Genomic DNA, 19,347 nt, shown 5'->3' with positions numbered 1-19,347 from the left:
TTTTGCCTACACATCATAGGCCTAGTCTACACTGGGGGGCGGGGGGTCAATCTAAGTTATGCAACTTCAGCTACGTAAATAACATAGCTGAAGTTGACATACTTAGACCTACTCACTTCGATGTTTTCACTGCGGTGAGTCAACTGCTGCTGCTCCCCCGTCAACTCTGCTTGCACCTCTCACGGCGATGGAGTACAGGAGTCGATGGGAGAGCACCCGGGGATTGATTGCTGGATCAATTGCTGCCCGCCGTTTCGGCGGGTAGTATAGACCTACCCATAGATGCGTAAGGAGCCAGTCATACTGTTTCCTAGCGTGATTTATTTGGTGTCTGCTACAGACGATCAACACCCCATCTTTTAGTTTATCTGTTAAGAGACTGATCCATAAACATTCAAGATGTTTTTCTTCCGAGTTTTCAGTTACTTGGAAACTGGTAATGCCTGAGGGCCACTCCCTTACCTGTTTTGCCCATTCAGTCCTTCCCAAATAGGTTATAACCATTGGCTTTTAGTAGAGCCCTGCTTGGATACAAAATTTGTCTCTGAATCAGATCCGCAAACATGGTCTGCAGATACCCGCAGATTTGCAGGGCTCTGATTTTTAGCATTCCAGTCATAGGAATCTCCATTTGTGCCTTGATCCAAAACTAAGCCAACCTCTGTTTCTCTCCATAATGCCTTGTCAGGCAGCAACTCTTGGGAAGCCTTAGATGTTCAAGTTTAGGAGTGTTCACTTCTTCGTTCAACCACAGATTACAAAGTTGAGTCTAGGGTTTTTCCGTGCCAGATATATTTGGAAACAGTTCTTTGCAGGTACATAAATGCTACTGGAACAGCTAGGGGAACGTGTTAGAATGAATAAAGCTGTCAAGCAACAAACTCCATTCTCATTAGATTAGCTTTTCTTATCCATTATACAGACAGGACTTCACATCCAGGTGTGTTTTATGATTGTAATTTGGAGAATGGCATTCAGTTGAGTGTCTTGCTTTTAGAGAGTGAATTAATGACTTTGTTTTAGTGGTGAAGATTGCTAGAATGCGATCTTCGGCAGAAACATTTTGTGTTGGTTTTTAAAAAATTTATTTAGTGGACTTCTTCTCTTTGACACAGGAAAACCTCAAGGTCAGTTGAACCAGTAACATGTCCTGAGGTGCAGCAGTAGCAGAAGAAGCAGAACAACTTTGTTCTTCTAGCAGCGGCAACAGAAGTGACAGCAGGCAAGTTAGAGTTTGTTAAAGGATTTATTTTATATGGTGCCATTTTTGGTAATGCCATATTCTAGGTGTTGCTTAGAGCACAATAAATTAATAAGTAATGCTTTCACTTTATTCATGTGAATCACTTTTAATGAATTGTCTGATTTGACAGTTCCCATTTAGGTAAGATTCTAGATTAGCATTTATCATGACTCCTACCCCTGAACACAAAGGCGCTCCTTAAAGTTTTTTTTTAAATTGGTATTTTTTTATTTTTATTTTTTGCATGGAGGTATTGGTATAGAGAGCTTTATTTGTTAACTGAGGCTGAGTGCCTGAGGGATTTGCAGAAATTCCTAAATTTATTTTCTTTTTTGTAGGACTGACCCATGAGCTTTGTGGTGTATTTAAATAAATGTGCCATTTTATAAACCTTTTATATGAAATTATTTTCCACTTCATGCACATGAATAATATAACTAATTTAACACCTATAAATGCAAATGAGAGAACAACCTGTTCAAAAAGTGTTTTAGGACTATAAAGCTCAGTGTACTATCTTTCATAGAAGTAACCAATATAAAGTCCATATAGTAACTAATTTTTGTTGCAATTTCTTTCTTTATAATACAAAATAGGAAAGTAAATAAGTTCAGAACTAAAAATAAGAGTAGTTCAGTGGTATTATATAATTTGCAGTGCATGAGTTACAATTCTGTGTTAGTTGCAAATGAAAATAGTGTGCTTTACTAAGTAATATTGCAGCAGTGTGCCCTTTAGCAAAATCTGTAAATTTAAATTGAGTTATGATTGAACACTAGAATCAATCTCTAATTATTGTAAAGGTACTTTAAGCCTTTGAGAATGAAGAATGAGGGATTGATACTGTAAATATTTGGTAAATGATTGTGGTACATTAAAAAAATATGACTCATAAAAATTGAGGCCTTTTTTTCTTTTAGCGTCTGTATTTTATCACACACTTGTAATTTAGGCTGGTTCTCTTCTTCACTACTAAAATAGTCACAGTTTCTGTTTTAGTAAACTGTTCATGGGCTAGATAGGCAGGGTCAGGCACAGCTAGATTAAACCATGAGATTAATTTGAAAAATCTAGGGCCTGTAGTTTCTCTGCTCACTTTATTAGTTTTCATAATTCATCCTCATTCCCACAGCAGGAGTAGTAGTCATAGGTGTTGGAACGAGGAGTGCTGGGGGTGCGGCAGCACTCTCTGCTTGAAGTGGTTTCTGTCATGTATCAGGGTTTACAGTTTGGTTCATTGGCTCTCAGCACCCTCCTATACAAATTGTTCCAGCACCCGAGCAATAGTAATGTAATATTTGCCTCCAGAAAAGCATTTTTTGGTTTCTCTTTCATTCTTTTATCCTTAAGTGTCAATGGGAGCGGTTGGTGGAACAGGGAAGGAGAGAATCAGTTGAGTATGAATGATTTGGACAGAGCTTGCCCTGCTTTGCTAAAATCCTTGGGATCTGGGAATCTACGCTCTCTTTCTTGCTGTCAGTCTGTGACTTTCTGCTCCACTTTTTTTTTTGTGTGTTCCACTGCAGGTGCATGAACAGCACAGAAGATAATTTTGCTTTTCAGGGATGATGTGGAGGGACACTTTGTGAGTAACTGTGTGTGTTTAAAAACAAAACTTTACTGTGTAGGAACAGAAATGAAATTGAAGTTGTATTTATTTTCCTTATTCCATGTTGCATTAAATCAACTTTCCTTTCATGACAGTTGATCATGCCTTATTAAGCTCAGAAAAAATGAGTTTGAGGTGCATCCCTTGAAAAACAATTAATTTAAGGTGACATTTGGATGGTGTCTTTAAGTTGTAAAACTATGAAGCACTACAGATAAACTATTTTTTAAACAGCCATTGATGGCAGTAACCTTTCTGTGGTGACTGATCCACTGATGAACTTTAGTGTTACCATGCCACATAATTTGCTCTTTAGATATGAATAAAATATAACCTGTGAAGCTTGTTCTGTGGATGATCTTTGGCAGGATTAATGAGATACTTTGAGTCCCTTCAAATAATCTTCAGTTGCAGTGCTCCATGGTAGAAGGGTTGAATTAGCCACCTAAGGATGAGCATTCTTCACTACTGCTAATAGGTCCATGTCAATCTATGAATTAAATCTCTCTAATTCTGATTGAGGACTCTGACTTGTACCACACAAAGCTGGTATAGTAAAATTCTATAGTACCATTAATTCTGAAAACCAGGTTTTCACCCATCCCCTGAAATGCAGCAGCAGTATGACAGGACACAGACATTACACCACAATTCAGCACAGGAAGTGAAGAAAAACTACCATAGTCTTTTCACCTCTAAGGCAAAAGGAACGATCCATACATTTAGCTCCAGTGCTTTGGTCACTTTTCTGAAACATTTATTCTTGTGAAAATGTGTGTCATCTTTAATGACCTCATGTGTTCAAAGCCTCGGTCTGGTGCCTTATTTGACACAGTAACTCTGTCAGTACACTACTTCCTAGTGCCACGGTGGAATACTGAGTCATCAAGCCGCTCGTTCCTTCGAACCAGCCATTTCTTAGCAGTAATATTACTGTAGCCTCGAGTAACAACTTAAAACTATATTGTCATATTACTCTAGGACTTTGTAATAGAAGAGTCCCTCAGAAGCAATACTATCATTTTGCTTAATTTTACTTTCATATAGTATAAACATGCTGTGTTCCTTAGGGTGGCTTCTGAATATTCCCACTTGGGACATGAGTTAATCTTTTTCTTTCTCTCTCACCCCAACCCCCACCATGGGGTGGGAAAATGCTGTTGAGTTCCGGGAACATTCTAGAAAAGCAGTGCCTGTTGAGACAGCTTGAGCGCCTCTTCATGGCACTAAGCATCTGCAGCTGAAGTATTGTGAGGCCTTGTTAACCCCTATCACCTCAGTTCCTTCCTTTTTCACTGACTAAATGCAGTCACAGGAACTTGAACTTCACACTCAGAATTTTACTTTTATCAAAAATTCTCTTGTTAGCTTGTTATAATTATTCTAAACTTGTATAGCGATTACTTAACCAGTTTTTAATTCGTTTGGATCCCATTTCAGGTGATTTTGAATTCCCATACTGGTTCTGCCTTTTCTTCTAGAATCCAGACTTACGATGAAAACACACTTAAGCAGTATATTTTGTCCCTCTCCATCTTGGAGCTACATGCACAATTTCATGGATAACATTGTTCTGGTTATTGTTCTGTAACTAACAGAAAAAACAGATTTCATTCCTAGTGGTGTTAAATTAGATGAACGCTTGACTTCTTAATTTGGGGCTTGATTTCAGCCAGTTTAAACAACGGGTGTTATTCCCTTTCTTGTGTCATTCTTGACTAAAAGCAAAGTGTTGGCTTTCAGTCGTCTTCCTGTTGGCTCCTTTCAGGTTCTGCTTGCCAGTTCAGGAAGGCTGACTGACAGTTTTTCTATGTTCCAGTGCCCTAGTTGGCACCTGGATTCCTTATGAATCAGGAGAAGAAAGTGCTGCTTTTGTTGATCCAGGAGACTTCAGCATCAATGAGTTGGGTTGATTTGATTTACATGGTGTTCTTGGGTCCATTTTTCCTGGCCAGGGCCCATGTGGACTTGCCGTAGTTGGCAGACTGTAGAATTTAGCAGCGGCCAGAAACTAGGTGTCTGCACATCACTTCTCTGCCCAGCATCAGTTCAGAAAGACCAGGAGCTGCTTCCTGATCAGCAGAGCCATCAGTGTGGATAGCAAGGAGGAGATTCCACTGATGGCTTTCAAATTGAAATAGAGATACAGAAGCTGTGATCCCATTATGCTTCTCCTTTTCAGTGAGAGAGCTCTTATACCCTGGAGTCTAGCCTACCAGAACAAGGCTGCTGCAGCTTCATAACCTCTTCTTAGCAGAGAGCCTTTTTGTCATCCTTCCTGTTCTCCCCCCAGCAGAAGAACAACCTAAAGAGACCTCCCTTTCCACTACTTCTGTAGCATCCTTCTGTCTCTTCCAGGCCTGCCTTTGGTTCCCCTGCAGTCAAGATGGTGCTTTTCAACACAGGAGGGTACCCACTGGTGGCTTATCTGGTTTCTCACATCTCTGAGGTTCATAAACATAGATAGCCCACCACCTTGAACCAGAGACCTGAACTCTACTGGAGTAATGTTTTGAAGTGAAGTCTTTAGAACTTGTCCTCCCCATCTTTCCTCCAGAATTGTGAATTTGAGATACTCCATCTTTTAGATGACTCAACTTAGCCAGGAAGTTAGGAGCAGTAAGACTCAGATTTTGTCTAGAGTAATCACTCAGTGGATGATGACGGTTCACAAAGAATCTGTGCTAAGCTTCCACAATTGGTCTGCAGGAATCTATCAAAGTTAAACTGCTGATTGCCAGAGGACATGGCCAAGCACACATTCTGGTTTGTTCTGTCCTGACTCACCAGGTTCTGTGCTTAATTGTGGAGTGGGACATGTTTTCAAAATTCAAGCTCCTGCTTCTGCTCTTCGAAGATTTGAGGCTATTTAGATGTGTCCCAGACTCTGCTCTCAGGATGTTTTAAAGAGGTGGTGTAGCCATGTTGATCCCAGGATATTAGACACAGTTGGTGAAATATCTTTTATTGGACCAAAGAATCCTGTGGCACCTTATAGACTAACAGACGTTTTGGAGCATCCGACGAAGTGGGTATTCACCCATGAAAGCTCATGCTCCAAAACGTCTGTTAGTCTATAAGGTGCCACAGGATTCTTAGCCTGGATCTGTAAAAGCAGCAAACACGGCTACCCCTCTGATGGCTTGTATTGGACCAGCTTCTATTGGTGAGAGAGAGAAACTTTCACAGAGCTCTTCTTTACATATCTAGGAAATACTCAAATGTCACAGCTAATACAAGGTGGAACAGATTGTTTATCATAAGTAGTTAACACACATTGTAAGAAACACTCAATTCAAAGTGAAGTGGCCAGTTAACACCAAGATAACTCTCACTACCTAGTACCCCATGTATGCAAGAACAAATCTACTTCCTCCTCCTTCCCAGAGAAACAAGCATAACTTCTGATGAAGTGGGTTCTAGCCCACGGAAGCTTATGCCTAAATAAATTTGTTAGTCTCTAAGGTGCCACAAGGACTCCTCTTTGTTCTCTCTAACAGTCTCAGGTCAGTCCAGACTGTAAGTTTCTGGGCTCAGTGAAGGCTGTACACCCTGCAGTACTTTGTTCACTGGCAAAGGAAGTGTCAGTTTATATGACAGAGAAAAATAAGTGGCTAAGAGAACATAGTTCTAGTCCAGTATTTTCTAGTTTGAATTTCTGAAAACAGTTAAGTGTAGTAAAATTTGAGTTTGATTTAAATTGCTTCATCAAAAGTAGAGTAAGTTAACAAGTGTCACATCAGCCTGGAAACTTTGGAATTGCTATGTTTTGAGATTGGCTTAAAGTATTCTCTAACCATCAGGGGATTCTAGTTTTAGTTAGCTACAGTTGTCCTTTAATTAAAAGACCACAAATAAATGTATTGATGAAATAGAACAGCTCGGAATCAGTATAACTTATAAATATTGGCTTCATTTAACTATAGTAATTTTCAAAGCAGGGCTAACTGTGAAAAATAATCTTGGCATAGGAACATTTGGGTTAGTTACTTGTGATGCTAAAATGTGATGTACACGGATGATAAATGGTCACTATTAAAGTCATCTAAATACAGAAAGTAGATAGATTTGCTTTCGGTAACATATGGTTAAGTCAGGTATGCTCTGATTCTTAAAATGAGAGATATAGCAGATAAGGATTAGACACTGACACCCACCATGAAGAGTCTGTCTGGATTTGCATACAGTAAGACTGTTCTGTTTGACAGCATGATCAGGTACAATAATCGGTAATATCTTGTGGCATTTCTTGCAAATTGTTATGGATCAAGATGCATGAGGATAAAATAAATGTGGGGCAACTGTGGGTCAGGCTAATTAGACTTGGGAGGTGGGAGCCAGCATATCTGAATTGTTTTTCCCTATTCTGCTACTGATTTACCCGGTAACCTTGAGTTTTACCTCTGCTGTAGTATCTTCGTAAAATAGTGGTGCTGCTTATGCAGTTTTATAAAGTACTTGATCTATGAAAGTGAATATTATCCAAGTGTGAGTATTACCACTATTTTTATTTTCTCAAAATAAGTTTTTGGTAATATCTAAATTGCAGAAAGCTGAAGATCTCAAAATATTTAGCAAGCAAGCTTCAAAGACTTAGTGAATGTCTGAAGAAATAAAAATGGGTTTGTAAATGAATATGTTCACACTGCAATGTGTACTTGCTGCAATTTGGAATCAATTTAAAAAATATATAGTTTAAAACATAGAAATCTGGTGGTGGTAATAAATGTGTCCTCATTCAGCAGTCTTGTTCAGTTCTTAAATTTACAGCCTTTTTTAGTGCTAGATCATGAGTGAACTAGATAGATGGTGTTGAACCTCACATTGTGCAAAGAAGACATCTGACTTTAAAATGCATGAAACTGCATTCTGTTCTTATGGCTCTGGTTCACTCATTGAGCTTGACATCTGAATTAGGGTTCTTCATTCTTCCTAATATCTGCCCATGTCTAATTAGGAGACTCATTTGTGCAATACTACTTGAAACTTTACTTCAGCTGTGACTAACAATCCGTAGATTAAGGGAGTTTGACAAGTTGAACAGTAAAACTTAAAAGCTTGTTTCTCACAACAGACGTTGGTCCAATAAGAGATTACCTTATACTCCTTGTCTCTCTAATATTTCTCCAATTATGCCATGCATAACATAAGCTGTTGAATTTGATGACTGGAATAATCGGCTCTTCTGGTTGTTCCTAATATTAGTAACTACCTAAAGATGTATTCTCTTACAGCACTTGGCTCATGAATATTGGTTTGTCTGACACTGCGGAATAAGATAACCCAAATCTGTTCGCTTGAATTAGCAGAGACGATTTTTTTCTTTTCTTTTCACCTTTTACTATTTCTGTGGTTTTGCTGCTGTGTATTTTTTCTAAAAGGGACTATTCAGTGAATCTCGCCCTTCAGTGGGATCCATTTTAGTGTGGTCTTTGCCTAATAGACCTGTCATTATTTCATTAGATGAAACTACATTCATAAGCATATAGCTGTTGACTTGCTATAGCTCTTTGACTGGTCTAAGCCTGTAGTGGGTGAAAAGCAGAGACACTCTGCAGAGCATTTAAGGTGTGTGTGTGTGTGTATGTAAGTACCTCCTATTCTGTAGCGTATTTCCCATTAAACTTTTAAAAAAAAATTTTGTTTCAAATGTATTAGCAGCAGAGCCAACAAAAAATCTGCAGAAAATATTGAGTTTAAGATTTTCATACATCTTGCCAAATAAACTTGCTCTACTTTGCAAATCAAAAATGTATAATATTGCTGATCAAAGACTTCATTAGTAAGTCATGAGGACCATACTTAAATTTATAAATACACACACATGCTCTCAGGGAGATTACATTAAATGAAGACAGACAACTAAATATTGACACATGTAAGTACTTGCATACACATATAAAAAGCTTACATACTAAGATGAGTAAACGTGAGTACCTGGTATTAAATGAGAATATTGATTTAATAGGCACCACAGAAATGTGGTGGAATTATGATAATCAGTGGGACATGATAATACCAAGGTACAAAATATATAGGAGTGACGTAGGTTACAATGATTGGGAAGTGCCACTACATGTGACAGAGCATAGAGTCAAATACAGTAAAAAATCTTAACTGAATAAAGCAGTACCCTAGAGACTCTCTGGATGGAAATTCCATGCTTGAATAATCAGAGTATAGGAGTAGGACTGTACCACTGACCATCTGACCAAGATGGCAGTAGTGATTGTGAAAGGCTCAAGGAGAATAGAGAGGATACAAAACCAGACAACCAATAACAGGGTATTTCAGTTATCTCCATTTTGACCGGGTATATGTCGTATCAAGATGGGATGCAGAAGTAAATTTTCTAGGCACCATTAATGACCGCTTCTTAGAAAAGCTAGTCCTGGAACCCACAAGGTGAGAGGCCCTTCTTAATTTAGGGGGGGAAATGCTGACCCCCAAAGTAGCATTTACATTAAAAAGGGGAACTATACAATGGGGAAGCTAGTTCAACAAAAATTAAAATGAACAGTCGCAGGAGTGAAATCCCTGCAACCTGCATGGAAACTTTTTTTTTAAAAACATCTTTAGAGGCTCAAACAATATGTATTCTCTCCCCCCGACCAAAAATATGCCACCATGGCTAAACTGAGCAAAAGAAGCTATTAGAGTCAAAAAGGCATCCTTTTAAAAATTGGAAGACAAATCTTTGTGAGGAAAATAGAAAGGAGCATAAACCCTCTGGCAAGTCAGGTATAATTAGGAAGGCCAAAAAGAATTGAAGAGCAACTAGCAGAAGACACAAAAACTAACAGCAAATTTCAAGTACAGCAGAAGCAGAAAGTCTGTCAAAGAATCAGTGGGGCCACTGGAAGATCAAAGTGCTAAAGGAGCACTCAGAGAAGACAGGGCTGTTACGGAGAAGCTAAATGTATTTTTTTTTTGTATCTGCCTTCATTGCAGAGGGTGGGAGGGAGATTCCTGAGCCATTCCTTTTAGGTGACAAATTTGAGGAACTCTCTGAGATTGAGATGTCAGTAGAGGAGTCTTTGTAACAGATTGATAAGTTATACAGTAATAAGTCCCCAAGACCAGATGGTATTTACTCAAGAGTTCTGAAGGAATTCATGTGAAATTGCAGAACTACTAACTGTTGTATGAAACCTATCCTTTAAATCAGCCTCTGCACTAGATAAGTGGCGGATAGCCCCTGTAATGCAGAGTTAAAAAAAAAAGAAAAGAAAAAAAGCACAGCTGCAGAGACGATCCTGGCAATTACATGACCATTAGTCTAACTTCAATACTAGGTAAATTAGTTCAAACTATAGTTAAAAAAACCCAGAATTATCAGACACAGAGTTAAGTGATATGTTGAGGAAGAGTCGACAAGGCTTTTGTAAAGGTAAAGCATGCTTCACCAATGTCAGAATTCTTTGAGGGGGTCAACAAACGTGAGCCAAGGTGATCCAGTGGATATTAGTGTACTTGGACTTTCAGAAAGCCTTTGACAGGCTTTTATCCCCAAAAGCTCTTTAGCAGTCACAGGATGAGGGGGCAGGTCCTTTCATGGATCAATAACTGGTTAAAAGACAGGAAACCAAGGGTAGGAATAAATGGTCTGTTTTCAGAATGGAGAGAGGTATAGTGAGGCCCCCAAGGATGTGTATTGGGACTAGTGCTGTTCAAAGTATTCTTAAATGATCTGGAAAAAGGGGTAAACAGTGAAGTGGCAAAGTTTGCAGATATATAGAATCACTCAAGAGAGTTAGTCCAAAGCTGACTGTGAAGCACTACAAAAGGATCTCTCAAAACTGGGTGACTGGGTACCAAAATGGCAGATGAAATTCAGTATGGATAAATGCAAAGTAATGACATTGGAAAACATCATCCCAACTATACATATAAAATGATAGGGTCTTAATTAGCTGTTACCACTCAAGAAAGAGCTCTTGGAGTCATTGTGGATAGTTTTCTAAAACCACCCACTCAGTGGGCAGGGGCAGTCAATAAAGCTAAGAATAGTTAAGAACCATTAGGAAAGGGACTGGTAATAAGACAAACTGTCATGCCCCTCTATAAATCCATTGTATGCTTCCACCTTGAAAGTGGGTGCATTTCTGGTCACCCCATCTCAAAAAAGATATATTGGAAATGGGAAAAAGTACAGAGAAGGGCAACAATTACTCAGGGTATGGAACAGCTTTCATGAGAGGAGTGTTTAAAAAGACTGGGACTGTTCAGCTTAGAAGAGAAATGATTAAGATGGCTATGACAGAGATCTATAAAATCATGAATGATGGGGAGAAAGTGAATGGGGAAGTGTTATGTATCCCTTTACATAACACAAGAACCAGGGGTCACTCAATGAAATTAATAGGCAGCAGATTTAAAACAAACTAAAGGAAGTACTACGTCACACAACGCACAGTCAGCCTGTTGAACTTGTTGCCAGGGGATGCTGTGAAGGCCAAACATCTCTAATTCTTTTTTTTAACTGTTACAAGTTCATGGAGAGTAGGTCGATCAATGGCCATTAGCCAAGATGGTCAGGGAAGTAACACTGTTTTTGGAGTCCCAAAACCTCCAATTGCCAAAAGCTGGGACTGGATGCATCACTTGGTGATTGACCTATTCTGTTCATTTGCTCCGAAGCATCTGGCTCTGGCCACTGTCACAAAACAGGCTATGGGGCTAGATGGACCATTGGTCTGACTCAGAATGGCTGTTCTCATGGTCTTATACCCCTACACCCAATTGAAAAGTTCATCATATAGTGAAGGATCTCTGCCTTTTTATTACTGCATGGTCCAAGAAATAGGAGTCCAGTGTTTGTCCCTGCCAGGAAACATATGCAGTAGCTTACAGCAGTAGATATTTCAGTACTGTTTTCCCCTATTATTATAGAAGGGTAGGTGCCAGATTACAAATTTTGAAAATAGCCAAGGATGAAAAGGAGAGGTAAAATCCTATAGAAAAACACCTTTCAGAGATGGTTTAGATCAATGGTTGTGAAACTTTTTCTGCTGAGGACCCCGTTGGCACCTTATTAAATTTCTCAAACCCCTTTCATTTAATATTCATAAATTTAATGTTTTTCTTCTATTAGTTAGGTTACTTTACTATTTAAAAAAATAGTTAAAATAAGACTCACAGAGGAACTAAATGAAAAATGTAGCACAAAATCTTGTCCTGCAAATGGTAGAAGTTACAGATTACCATTCTGGTGTGCCCTACTGCAGTTCTCCATAACCCTGTGAAAACATCTACTCAGTGTGGAGCGGTAGTCAAAAAAGCTTATAGTGTTCGGAATCGTTAGTGTTTGGAATCATAATGCCACTGTATAGAGTGCAGCCACACTGTGAATACTGTGTGCGGTTCTGGTCAGCCCATCCCCTCCAAAACATGTAAGAAATGGAAAAGGTACAGAGGAGGGCAACAAAATTGATTAAGGGTATGAAACAGCTTCTGTATGAGGAGAGATTAAAAGGGCTGGGAGTGTTCATCTTAGAAAATAGATGACTAGAGCGGGATGTGATAGAGGTCTTATAAAACCACGAATAGGGAAGTGTTATTTATCTCTTCACATGACACAGCAACCAGGGGTCTCAAAGAAATTAATAGGCAGCAGGTATTAAATACACACGAGGAAGTGCTTCTTCACACAATGCCCAGCCACCCTGTGGAACCCATTGCCAGGGAATGTTTTCAAGGCCAAAAATATAATGGGATTCAAAAAAGAACTAGATAAGTTCATCAAGGATAGGTCAATCAATGGATATTAGCCAAGATGGTCAGGGATGCAACCTTGTTCTCTGGGTGTACCTAGCCCCTGACTTCCAGAAGCTGGGGCTGGATGACAAGGGATGGATAATTGTCCTGTTCTGTTTGTTCCCTCTGAAACATCTTGCACTGTCCACTGTTGGAAGGCAGGATACCGGGCTAGACGGACCATTGATCTGGCCCAGTATGTCCATTTTTATGTTCATGGTGGACCCCTGGGGCTCTGGGTACCTCACTTTGGAAACCACTAGTTTAGGTATACTTAATCTTGCTCCAGCAGAAGATGGAAGCCTAGATAACCTCTAAGGTCTCTTCCAGCTCCACATTTGTATGATTTTATGACAACTCAAAATTTTGTGGCCCAAACAAGGATGACAGAAAAATTGGGGGGCAAAGAGGCTAGGAAAGGGTAAGTTTGTTGGGGATTAATACAGGGTTATGGGTAAATTATAAATTTGACTCTAAACCCTTAGAAGCGATGCCCATATATGTCTTCCAGCATGTTTCTAGAGGGCCTACTGCGGCAGTCCCTACTTTTGATTTGGGCCTTTTGGCAATACTGTTTATAAGGCAAAGCATTACTTAATAAAACCCTTCTTCCTTCCGCCCATCCCTTGCATCTGCATAAAGTGAATCTTTCTGTGTTTTTTGTTTGCCTTGGTTTGGAAGGTTAGTAGAATAATGGGCCCAAAAATACTGTCAAGAAAATCTGTCAGTTTAAATGGCGATGTTTCGTGATTGCTAGTTTTGTGCATTGCCAGTTGAAAACACTAGTATATTCAGAAAGCAATCTATGTAGTAAAATTGAGTTTAAATTTCATTTTGTACATAATGAGAGCCACCCCTGGACACTACAGAGCCAATAAACGATGGTCACCTAAACACTACCCTATACCGGAAACCTACTGATCACTATACTTACATACATGCCTATACTTACCTACATGCCTCCAGCTTTCATCCATTACATCACGTTACACGATCCGTTGTCTACAGCCAAGCTCTAAGATACAACTGCATTTGCTCCAATCCCTCAGACAGAGACAAACACCTACAGGATCACTATCAAGCATTCTTAAAACTACTGTACCCATCAGAAGAATACCCAGAAGTCACCTACTCCAGGACAGGCCCATCAAAGAAAGTAACAGAACGCCACTAGCCATCACCTTCAGCCCCCAGCTGAAACCTCTCCAGTGCATCATCAAGGATCTACAACCTATCCTGAAGGATGAGCCCTCACTCTCACAGATCTTAGGGGACAGGCCAGTCCTTGCTTACAGACAGCCCCCCAACCTGAAACAAATACTCACTAGCAACTACATACCACATAGCAAAAACACTAACCAAGGAACCTATCCTTGCAACAAAGCCCATTGCCAACTCTGTCTACATATCTATTCAAGGGACACCATCATAGGACCTAATCACATCAGCCACACCATCAGAGGCTCCTTCACCTGCACATCTACCAATGTGAGATATGCCATCATGTGCCAGCAGTGCCCCTCTGCCATGTACATTGGCCAAACCGGACAGTCTCTATGCAAAAGAATAAATGGACACAAATCAGACGTCAAGAATTATAACATTCAGAAACCAGTCAGAGAACACTTCAACCTCCCTGGTCACTCATTTACAGACCTAAAAGTCGCAATTCTTCAGCAAAAAACTTAAACAGACTCCAATGAGAAACTGCAGAACTAGAATTAATTTGCAAACTGGACATTATCAGTTTAGGCTTGAATAAAGACTGGGAGTGGATGAGTCGTTACACAAAGTAAATCCTATTTCCCCATGCTATTTTCCCCCTACTGTTATTCACACGTTCTTGTCAACTATTTGAAATGGGCCATCCTGATTATCACTACAAAAGTTTTTTTTCCTCCTGCTGATAATATCCCACCTTAATTGATTAGTCTCGTTAGAGTTGGTATGGCAACACCCATTTTTTTCATGTTCTCTGTGTATATATATCTTCCGACTGTATTTTCCACTGCATGCATCCGCTGAAGTAGATTTTAGCCCGTGAAAGCTTATGCCCAAATACATTTGTTAGGCCTGGTCTACACTATGCGTTTAAACCAATTTTAGCAGGGCTAAACCGATTTAACGCTGTACAGTGCTGCATGACAAGCGTAACGGAAAGCCAAAGAATTAAATGGATGCTCATGGAGGGAGGGAGGGGGTACTGAGGACTCCAGCTATCCCACAGTCCAAAGCAGTCTCTGAAAAATATTTACATTCTTGGCTGAGCTCCCAATGCCTTTAGGTTCAAACATATTGTCCGGCGTGGTTCAGGGTATAGCTCGACAATATACTCTCTCCCCCCCCCCCCATGAAAGAAAAGAGAAGGAAATCGTTTCTTGACTTCTTTCAATGTCACCTTATGTCTACTGAATGCTGCTGGTAGACGCAATGCTGTGGCAATGAAGAGCAGTATCCACTCCTCTCCCCTCCCTGGTGGCAGATGGTGCAATAGGACCGTTAGCTGTCCTTGTCATCAGCCCATGAGTGCTCCTGGCTGGCCTCAGGTGAGGCTGGCTGGGGGCACCTGGGTAAAAATAGGAATGATTCCTGGTCATTCCCAGTAGATGGTACAGAACGGCTGGTAACTGTCCTCATCATAGCAACTGGGGGATGAGCTCCATCAGCCCCCTCCCTTTCCTGTGTAAAGAAAAGATTCTGTACTGCCTGGACTATCATAGCAGCGGGATGCTGGGCTCCTCTCCCCTGCACTGCTTAATGTTCTGCCTGGACTGTCATAGCAGCTGGAGGCTGCCTCCCCCTCATTTTATCTCACTAACAAGTCACTGTTTCTTATTCCTGCATTCTTTATAACTTCATGACACAAATGGGGGGGGGAGACACTGCCACGGTAGCCCAGGAAGGTTGGGGAGGAGGGAAGCAACAGGTGGGGTTGTTGCAGGGGCACCTCCCATGAATGGCATGTAGCTCATCATTTCTGCGGGATCTGACACGGAGCAGCTGTGCTCTCTGATACACTCGTTCTCTAGTACACTTGCCCATATTCTAGGCAGGACTGACTCTATTTTTAGATACCATAAAGGAGGGATTGATTCGGGGAGTCATTCCCAGTTTTGCCTTTGCGCCCCCGGCCGACCTCAGCCATGGGCACCCATGATAGCAGGAGACACTACAGAACGACAGATAACCATCATCTTACTGCCAATTTACAATGGCACAGCAGACGGTACAGAACGACTGATAACCGTCTCTGCTATCATGCAAAAGCAAACGAATGCTGCTGTGTAGCGCTGCAGTAATGCCTCTGTTTGCAGCATCCAGTACACATACGGTGACAATAAAAAAAAAAAAAAAAAAAAAAAGCTGAACCTGCTCCATGGTTGCCGTGCTATGGCGTCTGCCAGGGCAATCCAGGGAAAAAGGGCGCGAAATGATTGTCTGCCGTTGTTTTCCCAGAGGAAGGAGTGAGTGATGACATTTACCCAGAACCACCCGCGACAATGATTTTTGCCCCATCAGGCACTGGGATTTCAACCCAGAATTCCAAGGGGCGGGGGAGACTGCGGGAACTATGGGATAGCTACAGAATAGCTACCCACAGTGCAACGCTCCGGAAATCGACGCTAGGCTCGGACCATGGACGCACACCACCGAATTAGTGTGCTTAGTGTGGCCGCGTGCACTCGACTTTATACAATCTGTTTTACAAAACCGGTTTATGTAAAATCGGAATAATGCCGTAGTGTAGACGTACCCTTAGTCTCTAAGGTTCCACAAGTACTCCTTGTTCTTTTTGCAAGCGGAGGTATTTTAAAAAATAGATAAAATCAGGATCAGAGTATTTCTCACTGACCCTGGTTATATGCCTGAAGCTTACTGATTTATTTGAGTGAAATAGCACAGTCTGAAACAAAAGTTCCGTTGTACTTTTTGTATGGAGTCTGTCTACAGCTCTGTACTTAGTTACTGTGTGAATAAGCAGGCAGTTTTTATTTTGAACTTCTATTTTGCATAAATCTTCCTTTAAAATTTGTCCAGAGGAGCAGAATTATTTGGTTTGTCTGATGTTTCTTGTTGCCAGACTGTGGCTGTTGGAGAGTTCAAGTTATGCAGTCTGATTCTCAGACATGGATTGACTTGAAAGCCAAGATCCTTTAGGGTACAGACGCCTACGTATTTAGACAATGAAATAATCCAATTTTTAGCTCGGCAACCCAGGAGCGTGTTGTTAGACCAAATGCAAATACTGCATAGCAGCTGGATTTGTCAAGAGCAATTTCAAGCTTTTAGTATTCCATGGCAGCAAAAAGTGTATATTGTTTTTTATTTATTAAACAGCTTTTGAGGCATATTTTGTTATATGTAAGATGTCTTATTTTGTCAAATATAAGACTGCTGCATCTACCATGAAATAAAGATTTTTGGATTATGGAATGTTCATGATACTGTACTGGATGATTTCAACGTATACAATGAGAGGAGGGGCATGCAGAAGAGTTACAAAGGTCTGTTGTTCACATTGCTATCTCTTGTTTTCAGTGCCAACTCTTGTCCTTGGTATTAATAATTTAACTTTGAACTACTTAATGAATCAGATGCTTAAATTTGCTTTAACAAAAATGTCTCGCTGTGAAAGCTAGCTTTTAGGGTAATAGTTTATGATAACTTTATTTAAAATTATATGTACCATCTAGGGAAAAAAAAAAGGTTTTGTATAACATAGTTCAGTTCAATGGACTATTCCAGTAGAGTAAAACAAAATTTTAAGTGATTATTTCCTGAAATATCACTTGTTAGCAATAGAATATCTGTTCGGATTTCCTCAACATATAATGCTTAATTGACTGTACATATGTTAAATGCTGAACCTGAATGCACGTTAGTGTGGACTGTGAAGTCTGTTGATGTGAACACCAGACACTTCCTTAAATTATAGACTTTGGCTTATCACAGCACAGATGGAAGCACTCTTCAGTGTTTTGAATCTTGTAGTGAAATCCTGAGAAAATGGTTTCTAAAAATCATATATTTTAATTTCACACACTCCTCTTACTGAAGGAGAAAGTGGTAGTGGAAAAACCCCAGAGATTATAGCTGCTGGTAAAATTGTTCTGAAAATGTTTGTTTCTCGTGTCTCCATAGTAGTCATTGATAAGTGACCTGGCACAGTACATATGTAATACAAAGTAGGATTTACATTTGACTTCAGAACATAATATCCTCTGTAAGAGAGAGAGGTCTAAATCTTTATATACTACTATCATGCTGTCCGAGGGCTCAGCCATCAACTTACATCTCTTGTCATGTTTTCAATTATTTGTACAGGGTTTTGGAAATAAAAAGTGTTGCATTAATAGTTACCACTTACTCGCGTTTGTGATGCTTGCCTGTGGTATGTTAACGTGGCTCTCCTGGTTCTGATATAAGAATGATAGGTTAAAAACAACCTTTTTTGTAAAAGTACTTTGGCTTTACTCAATTTCTAATTTTTAAATCACTGTTACTAATTAAATGACTATTGTAATTAAAGAAGAAAGACTTTGAGTTCATCTACTTTTTTAAAGGCAGGCGGTAGCAGCTTGAAAAATCTACTAGCTCTGAGCAAGTAGGAATCTTGAATCTTCAAGCTCTGCAGAATCTAAGCTTTCATTTTTTTAAAAATCTAGCCCTTAAATATGAAAAGTGTACACCAATGCAGTTCAATATTCTTCAACTTGCAGAGAGCCCCATTGTTCAGGTATTACAGTAGTGTTAGATTTCATGAACCTACTCTCATGGGCACTGTGCAAACAAAATGAAAACACTGTTTCTGTCTCAAGGAGTTTACAAAGGAAGTATGAGAGAACAAGTGGAGATGGGGGAGGAGGCCGTTATAACCCTAATAAGCAGCGATAACAGTACACCAGCTGCCAGTCTGTTGTTAAGTGTCTTGTAAGCAGGCACCATAGCCTAGATGAGTTAAGGTGAGATATGAAGAAGAATAATATAGTGCATTTATGGATTTTTAAAGGGAGCTCCTCCCATATATAAGGGGTTATATGGGCAAAAGCATAGCAATGCTTGTTGGGCAGTTTGACTAATGGAAAATAAAGGCTGACATCCCTGGTGTGGCAGAAGAGGGCATAGATGACTCCGTACCATGTAAGAAATGGGGGAGAGCTAAGCCCTAAGGGCCTAAATACAGAATACAAATAGTTCATTCTTCATGTGGCGGAAGAGAAGGTGCCCATGGAGGGGTATGCAGAATGAGGGTTATCATGCATGAGATGACAATCCAGGAAGAGGGTAGGTTTAGAAGAAAAAATAAGGAAAGAGCAAGTAAAAAATCACTTAGAAAAGTTAGATGCCTGCAAGTCACCAAGGCCTGATGAAATGCATCCTAGAATACTCAAGGAGTTAATAGAAGAGGTATCTGAGCCTCTAGCTATTATCTTTGGGAAATCATGGGAGACGGGGGAGATTCCAGAAGACTGGAAGGGGGCAAATATAGTGCCCATCTATAAAAAGGGAAATAAAAACAACCCAGGAAACTACAGACCAGTTAGTTTAACTTCTGTGCCAGGGAAGATAATGGAGCAGGTAATCAAAGAAATCATCTGCAAACACTTGGAAGGTGGTAAGGTGATAGGGAATAGCCAGCATGGATTTGTAAAGAACAAATCGTGTCAAACTAATCTGATAGCGTTCTTTGATAGGATAACGAGCCTTGTGGATAAGGGAGAAGCGGTGGATGTGATAT

The 19,347-nt window shown here is 40.0% G+C and overlaps 1 protein-coding gene across 6 annotated transcripts in view; it reads left to right on the top strand.

Annotated features, from left to right (window-relative positions):
- Window positions 1–19,347, top strand: part of KLHL13 (kelch like family member 13) — a 130,874-nt gene that overhangs the window by 13,984 nt on the left and 97,543 nt on the right. For 3 of the 6 annotated variants that reach the window (XM_050964928.1, XM_050964924.1, XM_050964925.1), the window contains exons 2-3: window positions 1,116–1,222; window positions 2,770–2,828. The exons of 1 other annotated variant lie outside the window; for it this stretch is intronic. In XM_050964928.1, the coding sequence (XP_050820885.1) occupies window positions 2,809–2,828 (20 nt within the window). In that variant the 5' untranslated portion in view covers window positions 1,116–1,222; window positions 2,770–2,808. The remainder of the gene's footprint in view (window positions 1–1,115; window positions 1,223–2,769; window positions 2,829–19,347) is intronic. 2 more of the 6 variants (XM_050964930.1, XM_050964926.1) reach the window with 1 other exon arrangement.

This window comes from Gopherus flavomarginatus, chromosome 8, assembly GCF_025201925.1.
Source record: "Gopherus flavomarginatus isolate rGopFla2 chromosome 8, rGopFla2.mat.asm, whole genome shotgun sequence".
Classification (NCBI taxonomy): domain Eukaryota; kingdom Metazoa; phylum Chordata; order Testudines; family Testudinidae; genus Gopherus; species Gopherus flavomarginatus.
Note: the sequence above shows the minus strand (reverse complement) of the source record. Positions and strands in the feature narration are given on the sequence as shown.